This window comes from Oncorhynchus mykiss, chromosome 12, assembly GCF_057628025.1.
Source record: "Oncorhynchus mykiss isolate SJ-2025 chromosome 12, ASM5762802v1, whole genome shotgun sequence".
In the NCBI taxonomy this organism is placed as follows: Eukaryota; Metazoa; Chordata; class Actinopteri; order Salmoniformes; family Salmonidae; genus Oncorhynchus; species Oncorhynchus mykiss.
Genome location: NC_143033.1, coordinates 39,638,631 through 39,661,879, shown reverse-complemented (window position 1 = coordinate 39,661,879; position 23,249 = coordinate 39,638,631). Strand labels below are relative to the sequence as shown.

The following is a 23,249-nucleotide window of genomic DNA, read 5'->3' as shown; positions in this document are numbered from 1 at the left end:
ATACCTCTCACAAATACAAGTAGTGATGAAGTCAATCTCTCCTCCACTTTGAGCCAGGAGAGATTGACATGCATATTATTAATGTTTGCTCTCTGTGTACATCCAAGGCCCAGCCGTGCTTCCCTGTTCTGAGCCAATTGCAACATAACCAATATCCCACTGTGTATTCAATAGGGGCTGGGTTGAACATCGACCAACCTCAGATTTCCCACTTCCTGTTTGGATCTCTTCTCAGGTTTTTGCCTGCCATATGAGTTGTTATACTCACAGACATCATTCAAACAGTTTTAGAAACTTCAGAGTGTTTTCTATCCAATAATAATAATAATAATAATATGCAAATATTAGCAACTGGGACTGAGGAGCAGGCAGTTTACTCTGGGCACCTTTTCATCCAAGCTACTCAATACTGCCCCTGCAGCCATTAACAAGACATTTGTGGAGTGGTTAAAAAACAAGTTTTAATGACTCCAACCTAAGTGTATGTAAACTTCAACTGTACCTATTGTCTGATCTCCCGGACTACGTTACTAGCCTTTTCCCTGCCTGTACTGTTGCCCTTTTGGACCCCCTGTGACCTTCTGCCTGCCCCTGGACCCAGCTACCTGCCTCCTCCTGTGGTCCTTTGCAATAAACACCTGCTGCGCCCTGTGCTTGAAACCAGCTCCCTGTCTCCCCTCGTGTTCATTGCAAACTGTTTTAAAGTCATCCTTGGCCTCATGGTGAAATCCCTGGATGTTTGCCTTCCTCTGCAGCAACTGAGTTAGGAAGGATGCCTGTACCGTTGCAGTGACTGGGCATATAGATACATCATCCAAAGTGTAATTAATAACTTCACCATGCTCAAAGGGATATTCAATGCTTTTTTAAAGCAGACAGGTGCCTTTCTTTGTGAGGCATTGGAAAACCTTCCTAGTCTTTGTGGTTGAATCTGTGTTTGAAATGTACTGCTCAACTGAGGGACCTGACAGATAATTGTATGTGTGCAGTACAGACATGAGGTAGTCGGACGTGCTACTTGACATGCTACCTGTCCCAGACCTGCTGTTTTCAACTCTCTAGAGACAGCAGGAGTGGTAGAGATACTCTTAATGATCGGCTATGAAAAGCCAACTGACATTTACTCCTGAGGTGCTGACTTTCTGCACCCTCGACAACTACTGTGATTATTATTATTTGACCATGCAGGTCAATTTTGAACATTTGAACATCTTGGCCATGTTCTGTTATAATCTCCACCCAGCACAGCCAGAAGAGGACTGGCCACCCCTCATAGCCTGGTTCCTCTCTAGGGTTCTTCCTAGGTTTTGGCCTTTCTAGGGAGTTTTTCCTAGCCACCGTGCTTCTACACCTGCATTGCTTGCTGTTTGGGGTTTTAGGCTGAGTTTCTGTACAGCACTTTGAGATATCAGGTGATGTACAAAGGGCTACATAATACATTTGATTTTGATTTGATTTAGTCACTAAAAAATCATATTAAACACTTATTGCACACAGAGTGAGTCCATGCAATTTATTATGTGACTTGTTAAGCAGAATTTTACTCCTGAACTTATTTAGGCTTGTCATACTTGAATACTTATTGACTCAGGACATTTCAGCTTTTCATTTTTATGGGGTAGGCCAGTGACACAAAATATAAATTTTATCATTTTTAAATTCAGGTTGTAACACAACAAAATGTGGAAAAGGTCAGCAGGAGTGAATACTTTCTGAAGGCACTTTATATTTCTGAGAGACATTGAAACATAGCCTATTACATTGAAGAAATCCTATGGGCTAATTTTATCGGCTAAAACTGTGCCAATTTCAAAATCAAATATAAATTCCTTTCCTGCATGGATAGCATTGAAGTGGAATTGAGCCCAAACCCGACCACAGCCAAGCAATGTCAGATGACTCGGAGTGATGTCACCTTGATCAAACCTTACCATTCTGAGGGGTCTCAGTGACCTCACAGCGGCGACCTGGGGATGACCAGCGCCAGGTGTTGGGGAGCCACCTGCTTCCATAATCGCATAGTTCCCATGGAAACCAGGGTTGTCATAGGCAAGCCAACTAAGGTGGAAAAACAAGATTAAGGCATTATAAATGAGAGGTCCAGGTAATCTAATCTCTCTTGTTTTCTAAGCAGATGCTTTGTTACAAGCATCTGGTGTCGTTGTTTTCAAGTTACAGGTAAACATGATCCATTTATGTCAGTGGAGGCTCCTCAGGGCAAGAAGGGGAGGACCATCCTACTCAGTGAGTTACTCAGAGTTAAATAATGAAACATTAAAAAAGTTATCCTTTTTCGATAAAACTACACAAAATATATTCACATCACCAAATACCTGATTAAAACAAAATGTTTCGCTAGCACCATTGTGCAGCCAGAGGACAGCTATTTCCCATCCTCTTCCGGCTACATTGACTTCAATACAAAACTTAGGAGGCTACTTCCATTTTGACCTACATGGTAATTATGACCACTTCCGGAGGACGTCCTCCAACCAATCATAGCTTTTGCAATATGAACTGACATGTTGTCCATCCACTCATAGGATTAGGTTCAGAGAACGAACCTAGTGTGGTGTATTGGGGTTGTGCCACAGAGCATTTTGGGGGTTCTGTGTGTTGAGAAGCTTGGTTAGTTGGTGACATGTTGGATGCAGATTGAGAGTGAAGCATTAGTTGAGCATTTTTAGTATATCATTCAATTCAAATGAGCTTCTTCAAACTACAGGAGACGGAGGAGGTAGATTATATTATGTTTAATTGGTTTTAGAACTTCATTTTTGTGTGGAGTTAGCAAGGCAAATTGAAAAAAATAAAATAAATGTTTGCCCCTTTTTCTCCCCAATTTCGTGGTATCCAATTGGTAGTTACAGTCTTGTCCCATCACTGCAACTCCCGTACGGACTCGGGGGAGAGGCGAAGGTCAAGAGCGGTGCGTACTCGGAAACACAACCCAGCCGAGCCGCTTCTTGACATAACGCCCGCTTATAATGTCAGCAGCACAAATGTGTCGGAGGAAACCCCATGCACCCGCCGACCGTGTCAGCATGCATGCGCCCAGCCTGCCACAGGAGTTGCTAGAGCGCGATGGGACAAGAACATCCCTGCCGGCCAAACCCTCCCCTAACCCGGACAACACTGGGCCAATTGTGCGGCACCCCATAGGTCTCCCTGTCACGGTCAGCTGCGACAGAGCCTGAGCTCGAACCAGGATCTCTCTCTCACAGCTACTTATACCACTGTGCCACTCGGCAGGCCCCAAATTGAAATAAATTGAACTGACTTTAGTTTCAAGTAGCTTTCTCAGACAGAATGGCTAGCTAATGCCAACAACAATGTTGTGGATTAATTGTTGAAGAACCCTTTTCATTTCTATCTCAAGGCCATCAGACTGTTAAAATAGCCATCACTAGCACAGAGAGGCTATTTTCTACATACAGACTTGAAATCATTGGCCACTTTAATAAATGGATCACTAGTCACTTTAATAATGTCACTTTAATAATGTTTACATATCTTGCATTACTCATCTCATATGTATATACTGTATTCTATATTATTCTACTGTATCTTAGTCTATGCCGCTCTGACATTGCTCATCCACATACTTATATATTCATATTCAATTCCTTTACTTAGATTTGTGTGTATTAGGTATTTGTTGTGAAATTGTTAGATATTACTTGTTAGATATTGCCGCACTGTCGAAACTAGACGCACAAGTCTTTCGATACACTCGCAATAACATCTGCTAAACACGTGTATGTGACCAATAACATTTGATTTGATCAGATTTAAGCTCCTTGGAAAATGGACGAACGTTTGCATATTCAAACTGCGCAATAACAACAAGAAGGTAAGAAGAAACAAGGTCACAAGCAGCTTATCGGCAAGAGTTGGCTTTTACTGAAGGGCACGATGACAGGGAAAGTTCAGATAAAAAGGGCAACTACCAGGAGCTTGCAGAGGTAATTGCTCATTACGATGCTTTACCTGCTGAGCATATGGAAGTTCTTCTCTGGGGCGCCGAAATCAATTCAGAATGATTTGATCACTTCCATCACATCATCCTTTAAAAGTGAGATTAAAAAGAGAGCTTGACTCCGAACAGACACGAGCAAAAACTCTTTACATAAATGTTTCAGCAGCCTATGCTAGACCTAAACATTAGAGATCTGACATGCTGTACGGGATGAAAACGAGACGATTTTTTAGTCTGATCAACTTTAGGCCACTAATAATACAGCATATGTGCCCTGTCCATCTGGTCAGGGTAAACGAATTTGTAACGTTACGTATTTATAGTCTATTTGTTTGTCAGGAGAAAATGTGAATGTGATCAAATTTGGTTTATAAATCAAACTTGGGCTGGCTTGGCTGCCTATACGTTTTCAATAGACAATTATTAACTGGAATTAATCAAATCAACATAATAGTGACGACATAGATTGTGAGTAAATGTTTAATTAGGCCTACAGTTGCATAGGCCTGCATGGTGGAAACATGCTTAATGCAGCCTCTGAGTTCTACTGTCCATCCGTTGTAGTCTTCCTGTCTGGGTAGAGGAAATTCCCCTATTAGTCTAGTCTACATGTATCAGGTTGCTGCAGTTTGACAGGGTTTTCCATCCTCCCCAGGGTCAGGAGTTTTTTTAAACCATGTGATCTGAAAAACTGGTCCTATAGCCCGTATAAAACATTTTTACACCTGGTTTATCACTGTCATCCCCTATAGGGTCCGGAATTTTCCTGGTTAGGTTACAAGATGAGGAAGAACTCCCCACCTCTATTGTGCCACCAGTCTGCTTGCAGTTGTCAGTTATCGTCATGTTTGTGATGATCAGGGCTTTATTCAGGAACGTTTCTTGGGCTACTTTGATGTGTCAAGGGAGCGAGATGCGCAGTCTGTGTTCGACTTTGTGAATTCTGAGATGTCAGAGTTTAACTTGTTGCACACACCTATGATGCATCTGGTATTTGTATTTACAAGTCCCCTCCTGTTCCCTGACTAAGAGGTGATGACCTTTCCACTCCACTACCACGTCTCATGTGCCCTCTCATCATCTGGCACATTGAATGTTTCCACTCCAAGCACTGTGAGCAAACCTGTACATTTTGTGTCATTACTGTATGTATAGTCAATCACATACACAATCATATTATTACACATCAATGATTAACCTCCTTGCTTGGACAAACTCAATCCCCGAGCTGACAAGGTAAAAATCTGTCGTTCTGCCTGAGCAAAGCAGTTAATCCACTGTTCCCCGAAGACGTGGATGTTGATTAAGGCAGCCCCCTGCACCTCCCTGATTCAGACGGGTTGGGTTAAATGTGGAAGACACATTTCAGTTGAATACATTCAGTTGGACAACTGACTAGGTATCCCCCTTTCCATGATGGGCCTGTCCTGCACTGAAACCAAGCCTCTGAATGCCTCAACTCATGCCTCATACCCTCATTCAATCACTGCCGTGATCCCTTCCCAACACTGTGTAAGTAGCCCTCTTATTCACAACAATATTGTACTATACATGTCTTTATTAAATGCTTTAGGCTACAATAATTAGTCTGATGGATTTTTAAACACAGTTTGTTGTCTCCATGCAGTCCGCATCTGTAAAGTGTCTTCCATCCTCCTCAATTTTCCAAGTCACCCACCTCCACTGATTTATGTGGCACCGCATTTATGGAGGCTTCTAAGTTCATTGTTTTATGCATGAACTGTATGAATGCATGATCAAACACCAATACTTGGGATATACAATGAGTATACAAAACATTAAGAACACATGCTCTTTCCATGACATAGACTGACCAGGTGAATCCAGGTGAATGCTATGATCCCTTATTGATTTCACTTGTTAAATCCACTTCAAATCAGTGTAGATGAAGGGGAGGAGACAGGTTAAAGAAGGATTTTTAAGCCTTGAGACAACTGAGACATGGATGGTGTATGTGAGCCATTCAGAGGGTGACTGGGCAAGACAAAAGATTTAAGTGCCTTTGAACAGGGTAAGGTAGTAGGTACCAAGCTCACAAGTTTGTGTCAAGAACTGCACTGCTGCTGGGTTTTTCACATTCAACAGTTTCCCATGTCTATCAAGAATGGTCCACCACCCAAAGGACATCCAGCCAACTTGACACAACTGTGGGAAGCATTGGAGTGAACATGGGCCAGCATCCCTGTGGAACGCTTTTGACACCTTGTAGAGTCCATGACCCCGACAAATTGAGGATGTTCTGGGGGCAATTCAATATTAGGAAGGTGTTCCTAATGTTTGGTATACTCAGTGTACATTGAGAACTCACACTGTATATACAGTGCATTTGGAAAGTATTCAGACCCTTTCACTTTTTCCACATTTTGTTATGTTGCAGCCTTATTTTAAAATTTATGAAAAAATGTTTTCCCCTCATCAATCTACACACAATGCCCCATAATGACAAAGCAAAATGTTTGATATTTTTGCAAATTTATAAATAAAAAATAAAAACAAAAATAGCTTATTTACATAAGTTTTCAGTCCCTTTACTTTGAGCCTCTCGAAATTTAGCTCAGGTGCATCCAGTTTCCATTGATCATCCTTGAGATGTTTCTACAACTTGATTGGAGTTCACCTGTGGTAAATTCAATTCACTGGACATGATTTGGAAAGGCACACACTTGTCTATATTAGGATCTATATAAGTAAAAACTAAGCCGAGACAGGATTGTGTCAAGGCACAGATCTGGGGAAGAGTACCAAAACATTTATGCAGCATTGAAGGTCCCCAAGAACACGGTGGGCCCCATCATTCTTAAATTGAATAAGTTTGGAACCACTAAGACTCTCCCTAGAGCAGGCCGCCTGGCCAAACTGAGCAATCGGGGGAGAAGAGCCTTGGTCAGGGAGGTGACCAAGAGCCTGATGGTCACTCTGACAGTCACTTCTGGAGGAAACCAGGCACCGCTCATCACCTGGCCAATACCATCCCTAAGATGAAGCATGGTGGTGGCGGCATAATGTTGTGGGGATGTTTTTCAGCGGCAGGGACTGGGAGACTAGTTAGGATCGAGGGAAAGATGAACGGAGCAAAGTACAGAGAGATCCTTGATGAAAACTTGCTCCAGAGCGCTCAGGACCTCAGACTTTGGTGAAAGTTCACCTTCCAACAGGACAACGACCCTAAGCACTGTCATGACTTTCCCCCCTGGGTGAGGATCAAAGAGAGCCCCCCCCTCTCTCCCACCAGAGAGGAAGGTTTATGACTTTAACGACCGGTCGTAAACTTTCTCTCTCTGGACCCGCAGTATTGAACAAAGGAATCTGATGTGTGTAGAGAGAGAATCTGCAGCCAAAACTCCATCATCCAAAAGTGGATAATGTAACAATGTTTCTAACATAAAGAATGTGGGAAATGGTTGGTGAGGATCCAAACAATAATCATGTCATATAATTTGCTGATTTGTGATGTCATTAAAGATGGTATAGCAAGATAATGGTAACTCTACAAATGTATACATCCCAGTTATCAGATGTATATTTAAATGTTGTGAAACTTATATGATTAAATATGAAACTACTTGTGAAAAGATAGCAATATGATTTTAGCCTTCTAAATTTGATGATTGTTGTCATTTAAAGTATTACCCAGTCAGTAACCACGCCCACGTGAGCACAGACATTATGCCAAAAGGATGGAACGCCCCTTTTTCCAGAGTACTTATAAAGGACTCCTAATGAAATTTACAACAGACCAACGTGACCGACAGCGTGAGCTGAATGTTACGAAATGGTTAGAAACTCTCAACACGAGTGAAGAAGAAAACCTCTAGAGACCAAAACATGCCAGGTTGCTGCCAGTGTGTAAAGTGGTCCTAGCTGTACCCTGAATAATGAACCATTGAGACCAGAGAACGTGAGGATCATCCACACATTGAAATGGTTTAAAACTACCAGACCAGAAAACGGTAAAACTCTGAAACACTCGAGTGAAGAAGAAAAAAACTACATCGGAACATTCAGTCTGCAGCTGTTTAAATACTTTAGTCTAGTAAACTCGACCAAAGACCACTGCGTGGGTAACATTTGAAGGATCCAGTCTAACGAAGACGAGAGGGGAAGAACATTTCCCTCCGACCACCGTGTGGTACATCTGAAGAATCAAATCTAACGAACACTCCAAGACAAAGTAGCCTACTACAACTACAAAGGACATTGCGACCACTGGTGGACAAACCAGACTGTCGAACGACTCCCCATAGACGGCCCAGGCGATTTCAACAGAAAGATGACCGGTCAATCATGTGTAAAGTATTCACATTCCCATAGTTTTCCAACTGTATGTACGATGGGTCCCTCTGTGTCTCTCCCGCTCTTTCTTTCCCCACCCCTTTCCATTGTGTAACAAGCATTATGTTAGTAATCAATTCAACCTATACTGTGTGTGTGTTTATGTATTTCTGTGTGATTATTTAGTTAGTAAGTAAATAAATTATTAAGCCGATTTGTGTATCGCTGAATCATCATTTAGACTAGGGTTCGTGCAGATTTACGAGGTCAACGACGTCAGAATGAGACTGATATGAGGTAATAATAATTAACAATCGACTGTTATTGAGAGATAAGAGATATTTATATTTTTAGAGTTTAAGTCGGGAGATAGTAACTCGTTTAAATAACTTTTTCCTTGGTGCCCCAAGGTTGCTAATGAGTTAATTGTTACATTATTAATTTAATCACGTAATAACTAAACATAGTTAATTGATTTGATGAAACAGTCATCACATTAATGATAGTCATGTCATAACAGCACACAGCCAAGACAACGCAAGAGTGGCTGCAGGACAAGTCTCTGCATGTCCTTGAGTGTCCCAGCCAGAGCCCGGACTTGAACCCAATCTAACATCTCTGGAGAAACCTGAAAATAGCTGTGCAGTGAAGGTCCTCATCCACCCTGAGAGAGCTTGAGAGGATCTGCAGAGAAGAATGGGAGAAACTCCCCAAATACAGGTGTGCCAAGATTGTAGCGTCATATCCAAGAAGACTCAAGGCTGTAATTGCTGCCAAAGGTGCTTCAACAAAGTACTGATTAAAGGGTCTGAATAATTATGTAAAAGTGATATTTCAGTTATTTATTTGTAATACATTTGCAAAAATATATAAAAACCTGTTTTTGCTTTGTCATTATGGGGTATTGTGTGTAGATTGGTGAGGGGAAAACAATTATTTAATGCATTTCAGAATAAGGCTGCAACTGAACAAAATGTAGAAAAAGTCAAGGGGTCTGAATACTTTCCGAATGCATTGTATACAGTACATTTTCACTCTTATTTTCCTGGAAGATGCTTCATTATTTGCCAGGAAAACTAAAAAAACTCATTTTAAAAAATACAAGTAAAAAAAATAGAATTGTAAAAAGAGTAGACTAGTAGAATTCAGTGACATTTTTAAAAATCTGCTTATTGTAACATGATTTTTTAGAAGACCTCGACATTGTTGTTGCTATTTTTTGTGTGCTTTGTGCATATGTTGTATTGTGTTATGGTGATTGTGTGTGTGGTATGTTGTTGTTGTTGGTGACTGTGATATATTTCAAATTGAAAATAACATAATTAAAAGAAACAACAAAAGTCATACAGTCAGTGTTACTAATCTCCACTACAATAGAAACCACTTTATCTTCTCTGTGAGAGGAAAAATATTGTATTGAAAATCTGTTGATATGGAACAACCAAGATGCCTTGTAACCTTGTAATATTTCAATCTGCTTCAATGCAGACCGTGCAGTAGGTGGTAGTTGAACAATATATAACTATTTTAATGGACACCAGACAATGTTGACAAAGGCGCATAATCGTGTAAAACGGCTAATATCCTGGAGTAAATCCTGGCATGCTTCCAAAACATTTCATGTTTGCTGTTGTTGGTTCATCAATCAGTCAGAATTATCAGAGGCTGCTGCATCATACTATCACAGTCATATTCCGATCCTAAATGTGCCTTTCTTCTACCGTAAATGCGGGTGTGTTTGTGAAGTTTTACAGAGTCTTTATTGAGGAATTACCTCAATAACTAGGCTACCTCACTACCTCCACCCTGAAGTGGGTCATGCGAAAACTTCAATTTCTAAGTGTTCATTCCTGAACTGGACAGGGCGTCACTTATACTTCTATAATAGCACCCTATTCTCTTAAACATTCCTGTAATACCCCATGTTTGTGCTTTATAAACACTTTGAGCAGGAAATTGACTTTCCTAGCAGGTGCATGCTAGCAGAGAACAATCCACCCAAATTCAGTAGAAACAATATAGACGCCGGTTGGCAAGGACACGTCTTCTCAATGAGTAATTTCCCCCGTTGTTTTAGCAATGATGGCGCTTCCTATTTGAGTCTATATAGCCTGTAGCTACTGAAGCTCTCTCTCACACAATGGCAGTGAGTTCCTCTACACAGTTACAGATACCACTAACAGGCTAGGAATAGGATAGGGCTCCTCACCAGCCAGACTTGACAGTCAGGTTTGACAGGTGGATAGGTCCACCACGTGTTCCCAAGATGTCCGCTTTCGAGTGGAGATGCTCCGTGGCTCCTCCTGGCGCTCCGATCGGAAGCAGATGAATTTCTGGAGTGCTGTCATCCTGAACGGTGAGAGAGACAAAACAGCATTCCCTCAACATGTGGAGACATTCCTCCACACACCACTCTATCGATCCTACTCTATCAGGCCCCACTATAATGCCTAAGGCTGAGAGAGGGGAAGATAGAGAGGAAGAAAGAGAGTGAGAGAGAAAGTCAGAGAAATAGAGGAGAGAATGAAAGAAGGAGGGATAGACAGAGAGACCCTGGCCCTCTACCAAAGCTTCAGTGTCCTTCCAGCTCTGTGCTTTTCGGCATTTCCCCCCTGTTGTATCCTTTGAGACTACAGCTTGGCTACACTGTTCACTTTACAACTGGTCTCTCTTCTATTTGTAACAGTGACAGGTTAGTTGAAAACTACAAAATCCTATTCAAGCCATGCCATTTAGATGGAGGATTAATTAATACAATTTATGATTGACTGAGACCGGAGGCTACTGGGAGATGTAAATAATGGAACCATTGTCTCCCAATAGAAATGTTGGAGGGAAATCACTAATGGCACTTGACACTGTAATTTAATGGTAATAAATATACTCACCTTCACTAGTCTTCTGATGGAGCCAATGGTGATGCTGGTGGCCTTGTTCTTTATCCCCTGGCTGGCCTGCTGCTGGCCCAGTTGGTGGCTCAGTACCGTCTCCCCTTCCTCCAGTAGCACCCAGGGGCCCTGGAACCCCGGCTCCAGGTACAGAAGCCAGCTACGACACACACACACTGTGTGAGCACCCACTTCAATCTCTCACACACACACACTCTCTCTCTCTCTCTCTCTCACCCACTAAGCACAAAAAGAGACGCCAGCCACCAACTGATCGCACAGAGCACACACAAACAGAGCAGGGGCATTGCCATGGAAACCTTGGTGACAGGACCTATAATTCAAAGATCCCCCTTCACACCCTACCAGTACAGACACACACCCAACACAACAACAGCTGGTGATTAACGTTACACGTCGAAGAGAATATTACAGCACTGTGCTGACAGTAATGGAAATCAATCTGGCAATCACAAATGTTTTTTTTCTTCTGTTGAAATATTAAAAGCTGCTTACTCATGCCCCTGAACGACAGGCCCACAGCTCACAGTAGGGGGCATGGGGAAACTAAGCAGAGTCCTTCAATAGTTCAATATCCCTGCTGAGACTTGACCAGAACACTGCCTTTTATCTGGGGTTAAACTTTCCAAGTCAACAAATATTGTGGATTCTGAAAATAACACAGCGGTGTGATGTGTGCAGTGTAAACAACACTATTGTGTGTGTGTGTGTTTGTGTCGCCAGTAGCCCATAAACAAGTATTTTCAGGGACTTTTCCCCATGTTAATCATTGTCCCCTTCCATAAATAATCTATGTGGATGGTCAGGAACTGCTTTGAAGCGGTAGGAATCTGTCTATATTGACTCAGACAGACAGTCAGGGTTCTCCTAAAAGGCTTAGGCTGCTTTCACTGATTATACATCCACCATGAGAGACAGAGATCAATAGCTCCTGATAGGATAGGCTGCTGGGTTGAAGACCATGGAGGAAGCATCTCACGAGAAAGTCAAATCCCTCATAACTAGCATGTAGGAGAAACCATGTGGCTCATGCCTTCACTGATGAACTTGAACTGAATTCAAAACTTTGAATGACCAACAATCTGGGTGTCCAGAAGGGGTTCTGTCAGAACGACTAGGAGTTTGCTGAGTCAGGTAGTTGAAAATCTGTTGAACTTGAATAAGTCAACCTGTAAAGTAGTTCTTGTACTGCAAAGCAAAACTAGTTGGGGAAGGACGAAGCGGTCATACACATTACTTCCTCTGTGGACTGTAGAGGGAACAATGGGGCGCCAGTCGGTTGGTTAACCTGAGAAGTGGATGGGGGAAGAACACACACAAGCACAACAACGAAGCGGCAACGTGACTCGCTTTCTTTCTCTCCACCACTCTTGTGGACAGGGGAGAGAGCTCCCACTCACATGGTCTGAAAGCTGCTTTGCCTTTCCCACTTTATGTTCGGGAATGACGGTTTGGTGTAAATAATACAACAGGACTAGGGAAAGGGTGGCTGAGCCAACGTACTGGTACACAAATGGAAGGTGGGCCCATCCATTACGCATGAGATGTTGCGTAAGGCACCAAACTTTCACTAGTGATGGCGCGCAGAGCCTGCCTTTGCGTGAGTCGTTTGACAAAAAGCACACGGCGGCAGAACATGTTTGCGAGACTGAAGGTTTCTCGTTCTGCATCCATTAAATATGAGAGCAGTCTTACAGCATAGCACACATCTACCAGGCTTCTCTGTATGTAAACCTGCTCTGCCTCTGGCAGAGAGGCACAGAGACATACTGTCATGTGCATTAGTTAAACCTAGCGCAGCATGATATGAATATTAACAACTAAACTTATTTCTAGTATACAGTGCCTTCGGAAAGTATTCAGACCCTTTTACTTTTTCCACATCTTGTCATGTTACAGCCTTATCCTAAAATGGATTACATTAAAAAAAAAAAACATCCTCAGCAATCTACTACACACAATACCCCATAAAGTCAAAGTGAAAACTTTATTTTTTTTGTAATTAAAATGTATAAGCAGAAATACCTTACTTAAATAAGTGTTCATACCCTTTGCTATGAGACTCGAAATTGAGCTCCCATTTTCCATTGATCATATTTGAGATGTTTCTACAACTTGATTGGAGTTCAACTGTGGTAAATTAAATTGATTGGATATGATTTGGAAAGGCACACATCTGTCTATATAAGGTCCCACAGTTGACAGTGCATCTCAGAGCAAAAACCAAGCCATGAGGTTGAAGGAATTGTCCGTAGAGCTCCGAGACGGAATTGTGCCGAGGCATAAATCTGGGGATGGGTACCAAAACATTTCTGCAGAATTGAAGGTCCCCTAGAACACAGTGGCCTCTATCATTCTCAAATGAAAGAAGTTGGGAACCGCCGAGGATCTTCCTAAGCTGGTCTGGGAGGTGACCAAGAACTCGATGGTCACTCTGAGCTCTAGAGTTCCTCTGTGGAGTTGGGAGAAACTTCCAGAAGAACCACCATCTCTGCAGCACTCCACCAATCAGGCCTTTATGGTAGAGTGCCTAGGCGGAAGCCACTCCTCAGTAAAAGGCCCATGACAGCCCACTTGGAGTTTGCCAAAATACTCTCAAGATTCTCTGGTCTGATGAAACCAAGATTTAACTCTTTGGCCTGAATGCCAAGTGTCACGTCTGGAGGAAACCTGGCACCATCCCTACGGTGAAGCATGGTGGTGGCAGCATCACGCTGTGAGGATGTTTTTCAGCAGCAGGACCTGGAAGACTAGTCAGGATCGAGGGAAAGATGAATGAACATGAAAACCAGAGCACTCAGACTGGGGAGAAGGTTCACCTTCCAACAGGACAATGACCTGGCCTAGCCAGAGTCCAGACTTGAACCCGATCGAACATCTCTGGAGAGACCTGAAAATAGCTGTGCAGCAACACTCCCCATCCAACCTGACAGAGTTTTTTAATTTTTTATTTTTTTTACATTTTACCCCGTTATCTCCCCAATTTCGTGGTATCCAATTGTTTAGTAGCTACTAGCTTGTCTCATCGCTACAACTCCCGTACGGGCTCGGGAGAGACGAAGGTTGAAAGTCATGCGTCCTCCGATACACAACCCAACCAAGCCGCACTGCTTCTTAACACAGCGCGCACCAATGTGTCGGAGGAAACACTGTGCACCTGGCAACCTTGGTTAGCGCACACTGCGCCCGGCCCACCACAGGAGTTGCTGGTGCGCGATGAGACAGCCCACTTGGAGTTTGCCAACCCCTCCCTAACCCGGACGACGCTAGGCCAATTGTGCGTCGCCCCACGGACCTCCCGGGCACGGCCAGTTATGTCAGAGCCTGGGCGCAAACCCAGAGTCTCTGGTGGCACAGCTGGCGCTGCAGTACAGCGCCCTTAACCACTGCGCCACCCGGGAGGCCCAACCTGACAGAGTTTGAGAAGATCTGCAGAGAAGAATGGGAGAAACTCCACAAATACAGGCGTGCCAAGCTTGTAGCATCATACCCAAGAAGACTCAATGCTGTAATCGCTGCCAAAGGTGCTTCAACAAAGTACTGAGTAAAGGGTCTGAATACCTATGCAAATGTAATATTTGTTTTTTATTGGTAATACATTTGCAAAAATGTCTTTAAAAAAACAGTTTTTGCTTAGTCATTATGGGGTATTATGTGTAGATTGATTAAATGGCTTTTTCCCCTCATCAATTTTAGAATAAGGCTGTAACATAACAAACTGTGGAAAAAGTCAAGGGGTCTGAATACTTTCCGAAGGCACTGTATAGGAATGCTTTTTAGCTTTTCCATCATGAAATATAAATGGAAGCGCCGTCTTTTTCCAACTGCAGTAGTAAGATAATATGGAGCTGATAGTACATCAATGTACAGTGTTTTTCCTATATTAAATTTAGCATCGGCGCACCACCGCACCAGTGCAGTGACGGCAGTGTTTGTGTGGCTTAGTACGCAACCCTCATGATTAACAGTGCCGCCTCACAATGCGATTGGCTTGTGGCTTGATGATGGAACATGTGTCACATTAAAAGAAGGTCTTGCGAGGGCAGATTAATCAACAGACAGGTCTATCAATGGGAGCGAAAAGCGATAAATTACCCAATCACCGTCTGTCACCACCAGCCCAGGAGATTTACCCCCCCCCCACACACACACACACACACACACACACACAGTGGGAAGGAACATATGGGGGCTCAGAGGAATCAATCACGATTTAAACTAAATGTTCTGATTTGACATAAGCTACACTTCCTAAGCCTCATGTTCAGTAATAATAAGGCTATTTTTCAGTGAGCGTGCATGAGTCAGGTAGGGAATGGATGAGACAGGGGTATTAGTCCAAAGCAGAGGATGAAGGGCTGGCTCCTTCTGAACCAGGTGGGCTATTTTACAGGAGACTTATACAAGTTTGACAGATTTTCAACTACCTGCTTCACCACACTCTAGGCCTTGATCCGACAGAGACACTTCTGGAAGCCTAGAATGTTGGTCATTCAAAGATGTATATACAACTTCAGAAAGAGCATCCTTCCTGTTTTAGGAGTGAGCAACCTTAAAAAGAAGTCCACTTGCTCTAAAGGTCCTCTTACCATCCTCCCAAGACTCGCACAGAGGCACCCTGTGGAAATACCATCCCACAATCCTCCTGGTCTGCGTGGATAGTCCGCCTCTCCCCAGAGAATGTCACACCATCAAAGATGTTCATCTGAAGAAACAGAGAGGAAGTAATTCGGAAAATGTAGAGAGCAACACGTGGGCTGTATTGTAAAATAGACGCAGTCTGACAGTCAACCTCCGCAAATTATCTTTAAACAGAGTTTGACTTATTGACTCAATACAGGGGAAACAAACAATAATTCAAAGTCATGCTTTTTTAAAGTTTTATCATCTTCGAGTGACAACTGAACTGTGGCGGTGTTGGTGTTGTTTTCATGATAAGCTGGGTGCGTGTCAACACAGTCAGGTTTCAAAAGCTTGAGGGGAAAGGTTTCCAGAATGGAGCCCGGTGCTGAGTGACTACGCCTGACACCACTAGACTTAGTTCTGATGAGGAAAAGGGAGAGAGGCCCTTAATCCCCCAACCAGCCCACGAGCTACCTCAAGCAGTCGTTATAAAACACTGCCTCTTCTAGAATTAACACGCTGTGTTTCTTCATCCGTTAATCGTACCAGCCTACAAGACTCTGCCCGATTTAATACGGCTTCTTTGATAGTTTGCTTCAAGTCTTGATAGTTTGCTCCCTTTGTTTCATCCTTAAAAACAAATACTTTCTCACCACGGATAACAGAACAGAAAAGGTTGGTTGTGTGGTTGCAAGGCACTTCCATTAGTGATTGTGTGAAACAACAATGCAGACAAAATCCTTGGCACCCAGTGCTTTGTTCACTGCCTGTGTTGTGAGCCTATAAACTTCACAATCTATGTAAAACTGCATACAAGTTGTTTTGTGGGGGAAACCCATTCCTCATTTGTTTTATTTGGATGAAACAATCCACATATACAGTGCTAGACCACAGGAATGCAGACTGGCATTGCAGGTGGTTTTTACTTGTCATTAGAGTGCTATTGACGAGATCCTCACTCCTTTTGTACAGATCCTGAGAAACTACAGCCCGCATCAGTAAATGGGATAGCGTTTTACAGCAATGAATAGGCAGTTGCATAATTGAGATCTCATTTCCATTTATGACAGGCCTTAGGAAGAGATTAAACGAAGAAAAAAAAGAAGAGCTGCTGCCCTACTTTCTATAGCCTGAGGTATCATTAGCTAATAGAAGAGAAATGTTCTGTCCAGCTCAAAGGCAGTCTGGCATCACCAATCTATTCAGCACAGTGATTAGGAGGCAGACTGCCTCAAACAATAAGACAGTCATTAAGATGCGATCAGAAATGAGCGTGACAGTGAGAAAGTACTAGTCATGTAAAAGATGGAAACTCACCAGAGTAGGCCTTGGGATGACCTTTCCACAACTCCAATTTCCCCCCTAAAATGATGTAAACAGGAGTCAAATATTAGCATATATTACTTCTTAATGTTCTTAATGTCAGGCTGCATAATGAGCTTTTCATAAAACATTGTTGAATAGAAATGTCAGTCGCTGTTGAACCTACCATGTCGGTTGCTGTGGATGGACACTTATTATCACTGAGGCGCGGAATGAGTTTGGCATGATGTTCACTGTTGTCATCATCAGGCTCTGGCAACACTGGCTGCGCTGATTTCAAATACTGATTCATGGGCGAATCTGCAGGCTTTTGGGTGGGCAGATTGTTCATGTCCTCCGTTGGATACCCTTCTCGAGGTCCCATAGTAAATGGATCAGTAGGAAGTGTCAGAGAGCCTGGGTCCTCCGGCTTGCTACTTTGGTCTCCATCCATTCCCTGGTCATCCCCCTCCTCACCCTCCGCCTGGCCACTGTTAAAGAAGTCCCATAGGGGCCGCCGTAGAGGAGGGATGAAGGGCTCCTCTAAGTCTGCATCCGTGTCGGAGTAGCCACTGGACTGCAGGCGCTCGCTGACCGACTGCAGCAGGGACAGGATGGACAGAGAGGAGGACGAGGCCAGCTGCTCCATCCCCACACCTCCGCTCAGACTCCTCAGCTCCTCTGTGGCTGGTGGCACCATGAGTCCCCTGTCATCCCGCGACAGGCCCCCCTCCACCATTTCCTCGCTGCGGAGACTGTCTTCCTCCACGATGGGCGACAGAGAGAAGGGATAGGCCTTGGCCCGCCGCGCCGTGGGGCTCAGCATGGGGCCTGTGTCATTGACAAACACGGCATCAGTCTCCTCTTCCTCGTCGATAATGGAAAAACCGCTCACCTCCATGTCATGGAAGGCAAGCTGGGGGACTGGGAGGAGGGGGAGGAGAGGTTCCAGGGCTGGGGCTCGCCGGCCTCCCGTAGCCCCTGTAGCATGGAGCCCAGCTAGCCTGCTGCTCAGGTCCTGGTGAAACCCTGCCATAGCTGCAGCTGCTGAACCTGCACCACTGTGTCCTGGTGTCTCTGAGTCCTGACTCTGCTGTTGCGGAGAGACATCGCAGCGATACGCTCTCACCGAGCTCCTCTGTGGCATGTCCTCGTTACCGGAGCCAGGGGCTGAATTAGACACAAGGCCCTCTGAGGTGCTCAGGTCCTTGGGGAGTCTCCTTGAGGAAGAAGGGTCCATGCAGATGGTGCCTGTGGGTCTGCTGTCGGCCCCATCCTCCTCACCTCCAGAGTCAGAGCCCTCTGAGACTACAGAGGCTAAGTAAGTCTCAACCAGGACAAAGCCTTGATCCCCACTGACCATAGTGCCATTCGACCCATTGGTCTCAGTCTGAGGAACATTCAGCGTTATTTCAGGACCGCTCTCTTGGTCTTCATCATGAAGAGTTATACAGGCAATAGGCCTCAACCCTTTAGCATGTCTGACTTGAGATGGTTGTAGGGAGTTTTGGGCGTGTTTTGGTCTGACTGACATAAGGTCTGTCTCAGAATTGCCCTTAGCTTCAGGTTTGGAACCTTTCCTAAGCAGATCAGTCTCAGGAAATGCTGTTTGGTTTTTGAAGGAAGTATTGTCATTCAGACTGCTGTTGAGCTTATTAGGACTTTCAGAGTTATTGGACACAGAAACAGGACCATATTGAGCCTTACCATCTTGTTTAGGACTATGTCTATTGCTTTCGATATCATCTTTGGCTACGTGGACTACTCTGTCTCCTACCTGTGTTTCTTTAACGCCTAGCACCGCGTTACAACCATTGTCCCCTGAAGTGCCGAGCACCTGATCTTTGTTTTCATTTGTTTTCCCTGAGACAGACTCATACTCATGACTCGCTCTCGTTATTTGAATAATATCCCCACCATCACCATGGATACCTGGTTTCTCATGGGACACTCCACCACTCAAGCGAGGCAACACATCTCCCTGGTGCTTATTGCCACTGTATTCAGATGTGATAGCACCGTTTGGCTGGGAATCCTCTTCCCCTTGTGGATGCTCATTAGCATTAGCATCCATTAGCTGTTGACCTTTGACCTTTAACTGGTGACCGGTGCCTGGGGTCCCCTCGGCACAGTGTTCTCCCTGCCTGTGGTCTGAGACACAGATGGTGGGTGCACTGCTCTCACAGGCCGGCCCAGGGCTGCTCCTGATGTCAGTGTCCGAGCCTGCGATAGACTCGTACCCCGAGGAGGGGGTAGACCTGGGGCCCTCCGCCAGAGGGTTAGGGTTCAACGAGAGGGTCTGTTCTGCTGGGAAGGCTGAGGGGTGTTTGTCATCACCCCTCACTGAAGGCCTTACCTCCAGGAGCTTATCCGTCTCAAAGGACTGCTCCATGCCCTCCTCCTCTCGTCCTGCGGGTAGGACCAGGTAAATCTCCTCACTGGCCTTCTGGAACGCTTCATCCCCCTCCAACTCAGAGGATTCTATTCTCTCCAGGGCCGCTAGAGCATTCCTCACAATGTTATCCACCATCATTTTAGACTCCAAATGAAGAGCCTGGCCAAACAGATCGTCTGAAGGACCAACGTCCCCCTCCTCCTCCCCTGACTCAAAGCAGTCCAGTCTAGCACCAGTGCCTGAATCCAATGTGTCCCCAGAATTGGAGTGTCTAGTTGCTGGCATGGGTCCCTGGCTTTCGTCCGCTGATGCAAGCGAGGCGGACAGTGAAATGGGTTGCGGAGCCAGCTGGCTTCCATCGACATCGGAAACAGCAGCAGGCAGATGAGTGTGCTGCGCAGTCCCCCCGGTGCCTGGCGGCTCGCTGAGCCACGCAGCAGCTACTGAAGGTGACCCAGTCTGGACACAGTGTGCAGATAAGGTTTCTGTCTGCTCACTCAGCTCTGTGTCTCTGTCCCTGTCTGTGTCCCTGTGTGTATCCTCGCTGGCCATCTCTGCATGAGTGATTCTATCCCGCGGGCTCTGCTCCCCACTGTGGGTCTCACTGCCTGCTGTACTCATCCCGGCATCAACAAAGTCCTCTGTGGGTGCGGGAGGGGGAGGGGTGCCTGTGACTGAGCCAGCCCCAGAGAGAAAGTCCTTGGCCTGGGCTCCTACAGTAGGCAGGCCTGCCTCCCTGTGTAAAGGGAAGGCACTTTGACTCCCAGCCCTTTCTGCTGTCTGCATTGTTAGTGGAATGTGACTAGAGCCAAGTCCAGTTGGACCCAAAACAGCAGAGTCTGTTTCGGAAGTCCAAGCTCCTCTCTCATTGGTCTCTGAGGTTGGAGCTCTAATCTGATTGGTCGATATGGTCTGAATGTCACTCTGCTTTGAAATAGTGAGTTCTAAAGTGGAGGGTGTCACCCCAACCAAGGGGCTGCCCTCCCCCCCTGAGGTTGAACCCCTCTCATGCAGGGCCTCATCCCCCTCTGAGATGGGGAAGTCCACCTGCACCTGGTGCCTCTGCATCATCCTGCGTCTCTCTCTCTGGCCACGGTACGTCCCGTACGTCACCACAGGCAGACAGGCCAGGGCCAGCCGCCGCTGATGCTGCTCGTCCACCTCCGCCTCACCTTCGCTCAACGGGCCGCTGTCTGCCGCTGCTTCGCCCTCTCCGCATCCTTCCCTGTGGCCTTCCGTCTGCGTCTCCTCCAAGGCTCTATTCATAATGCACAGAGAAACAAGGTGCATAACAATACAGACAAGGACACACATATCACCCAGTGCTGCTGTGGGTGAGGAGGGGTGGGGTTGGGTGATTCATGCATATAAGCAGTGTTGTGTAAAAAGCAGCCACTCATACAGCAGTTCAAGAACATCCTCATCAAATATTAATTGAGAGCTACTGGACAAAGATACGGCATGCCCCAGAGCAATGCATAGATATACCAGCTTTGGCACCCCCACAACCAGCACCTTTTCTGTTCCCTTCACCTCCTCCATCTTAATCCTTCAAAGGGCTTGATGAGAAATCAAATAGTACAATGCTTCAAAAAATATAATAAATGATGTTCAGGGGGAAAAGGCATTTTTCAAGGCTTTTACCTTCCAAACACAATTGTGCTCAGTGTTTTCAATTAGCTTCCCTGCCTGGAAACACACATCAAATAATTACAGCCTTTACAATGAGCTCCCCACCCTATTTAGTACAAAGTAGCTCACATCTGGTCCTCACCCCAACTCGCCCCAGATGGTGTTCAACTGATACACCAACATGAGCGCTTGGCTTTGTTTAAAAAAAAAATTGATTGCTGCCTGTGTTGGTGTGAGAAGAAAACTGCATCTATCTCCCCAGTAGTTATCTCCCACAAAGTAAACTAGTCATCTCATAAGGAGTGACAGTGGCTTGGATAATACAAAATGTATCTGAGATTAACTAAATAATCAATGTCAACAAAAAACAGCAGGCTGGTACTACGTTTTAGAGTTCAACTTATTGGATGAGTCAGCCTGAGTCATGAGGTGATGAGGTGATTCTGGTTGATTTGAGTCATGTTCTCATGATGTTACCCCTGCCACTAATAAAAAATGAATGAGGTTTATGGCCGCAAAGATCTTGTCACAATAAATCACTTCAGTGGGTCCTTCTGCAGAATGAAAATAAGAAACCCCATTGCAGCGAGTTCAAATAAATATATTATTATTTATAGATACTTATTTATAGATATTTCCTTGTAGCTCTATTCTTCACTATCAGTTCTTCTCCAGCTCAAAAAAAGCCTTTGGTATAACAACAACAAGGTCTGATTGGATTCTCAAGAGGACTATAAATACAGTACATTGATGAGAAGCTGATTGTTTGTCTGTAGCGTTGTCTTGATGGCTGTCAGCTTTCAGGCTCCAAGGCCCCAGGGGCAGCAGTGTATCGTGACAGCTCTCCACAGGACACCGTGTACAAACTGTGGCTTTGTTTGACGCATCATAGACAGGAGCCCAGATAGATTACTCTTCTAGACGTTGTGTTAAGTCACAGTGTGTAGGATGAGGTGTGTGGCATGGGAGGAGTGGATACTTTGGGACAAAAACAGGACTCGGTCTTTATTTGACCAGCATTATATTTCATGTAAGATTCTACCATGTACATTTACTTTTCTTTTCGGAAAATGACAGTTGTCACACTTGTTAAAGGGAGTGAACCGCTCAAGCCACTAGACTGCAACACGTTTTCCAATGACTGTGCGACTTCATGTTGAAATGGATCTGTGGTCTGTAGAGTGCAGAGGGATATCGAATCGCTAGTCAGTGTCGAGAAGGGAAACCAGGCTGGCTCATTCGTGCAAATGAGTCATGCTCACACTTCCTGCTCCCCAGCCAAATGGCTGAAACCATTCCAACCAGTGATGCTCTTCCTGCCCTGCCAGCATCTCGGACGCACAGGGACGAATCATTACAAACATTTCCCCTCTACATGCTGTGCTGTATGAATCAGTTTGACGACAGTGTGTGTGTGTGTGAGCACGTAAGCACGCTCTAGTGTCAAAGAATCAAGATTCCTGTGTTTCCATGCATAGCCTCCCCACCCTGACTTAGCACCAGTAACTGACTGGCTGCCAGGGGGGCTTAGCTAGAGCCAGACGCCCCCACCCACCCACCCACCCACACAATAACCAGGCACCCTAGCCTGCACTGGACAATTATCCTGCTCTCTCTGGCTTCCTGAATACACACCCAGCCTACATATTACCATGACTCAATGACAGAACTGGCGGAATCACAAGAAACCATTGTCAAAGAATGTAGCCCTGTAAGATTTGTGCTCTAAAATAAGCTTCTAAATAAGCTACTAGTTCATCTCCTGCAGTAACAAGACTTTCAAAGTCATGCTCAACTTTCAGAAGTCAACTGCTCTTGTGTTTTGAGTCTTGAGGTGGCACAAAACATTCATTTTCAATCAAAAGCCAGCATCTACAACATGTATAGCATAGTTGCCAGAATGAGTGTGAAACATTGCAATGAAATGTTTCCCCCTCAGTTTCAGTGATTTTCATCTCACAAATATGGCATACTTTGTAGGAATGTTGGAATGACCTTCAGTAGCAGCTAGATAAATGTAACATGCCTTCATGACACAAGTATACAAGGGTGTCCTTCATGGTGTGTCGTGTATGTGGATTCAATGGTGTATGGACTGTGGTGTGAATGTCTGGTA

General features: G+C 44.7%; 1 protein-coding gene across 2 annotated transcripts in view; it reads right to left on the bottom strand.

The window, feature by feature from the left end:
- The window catches only part of LOC110537574 (uncharacterized), a 79,150-nt gene that overhangs the window by 21,270 nt on the left and 34,631 nt on the right, over positions 1–23,249 (bottom strand). For both annotated transcript variants that reach the window (XM_036937537.2, XM_021623723.3), the window contains exons 4-9: positions 17,294–20,759; positions 17,122–17,166; positions 15,771–15,886; positions 11,161–11,320; positions 10,482–10,621; positions 1,932–2,058 (exon numbers count right to left, since the gene is read on the bottom strand). In XM_036937537.2, the coding sequence (XP_036793432.2) occupies positions 1,932–2,058; positions 10,482–10,621; positions 11,161–11,320; positions 15,771–15,886; positions 17,122–17,166; positions 17,294–20,759 (4,054 nt within the window). The remainder of the gene's footprint in view (positions 1–1,931; positions 2,059–10,481; positions 10,622–11,160; positions 11,321–15,770; positions 15,887–17,121; positions 17,167–17,293; positions 20,760–23,249) is intronic.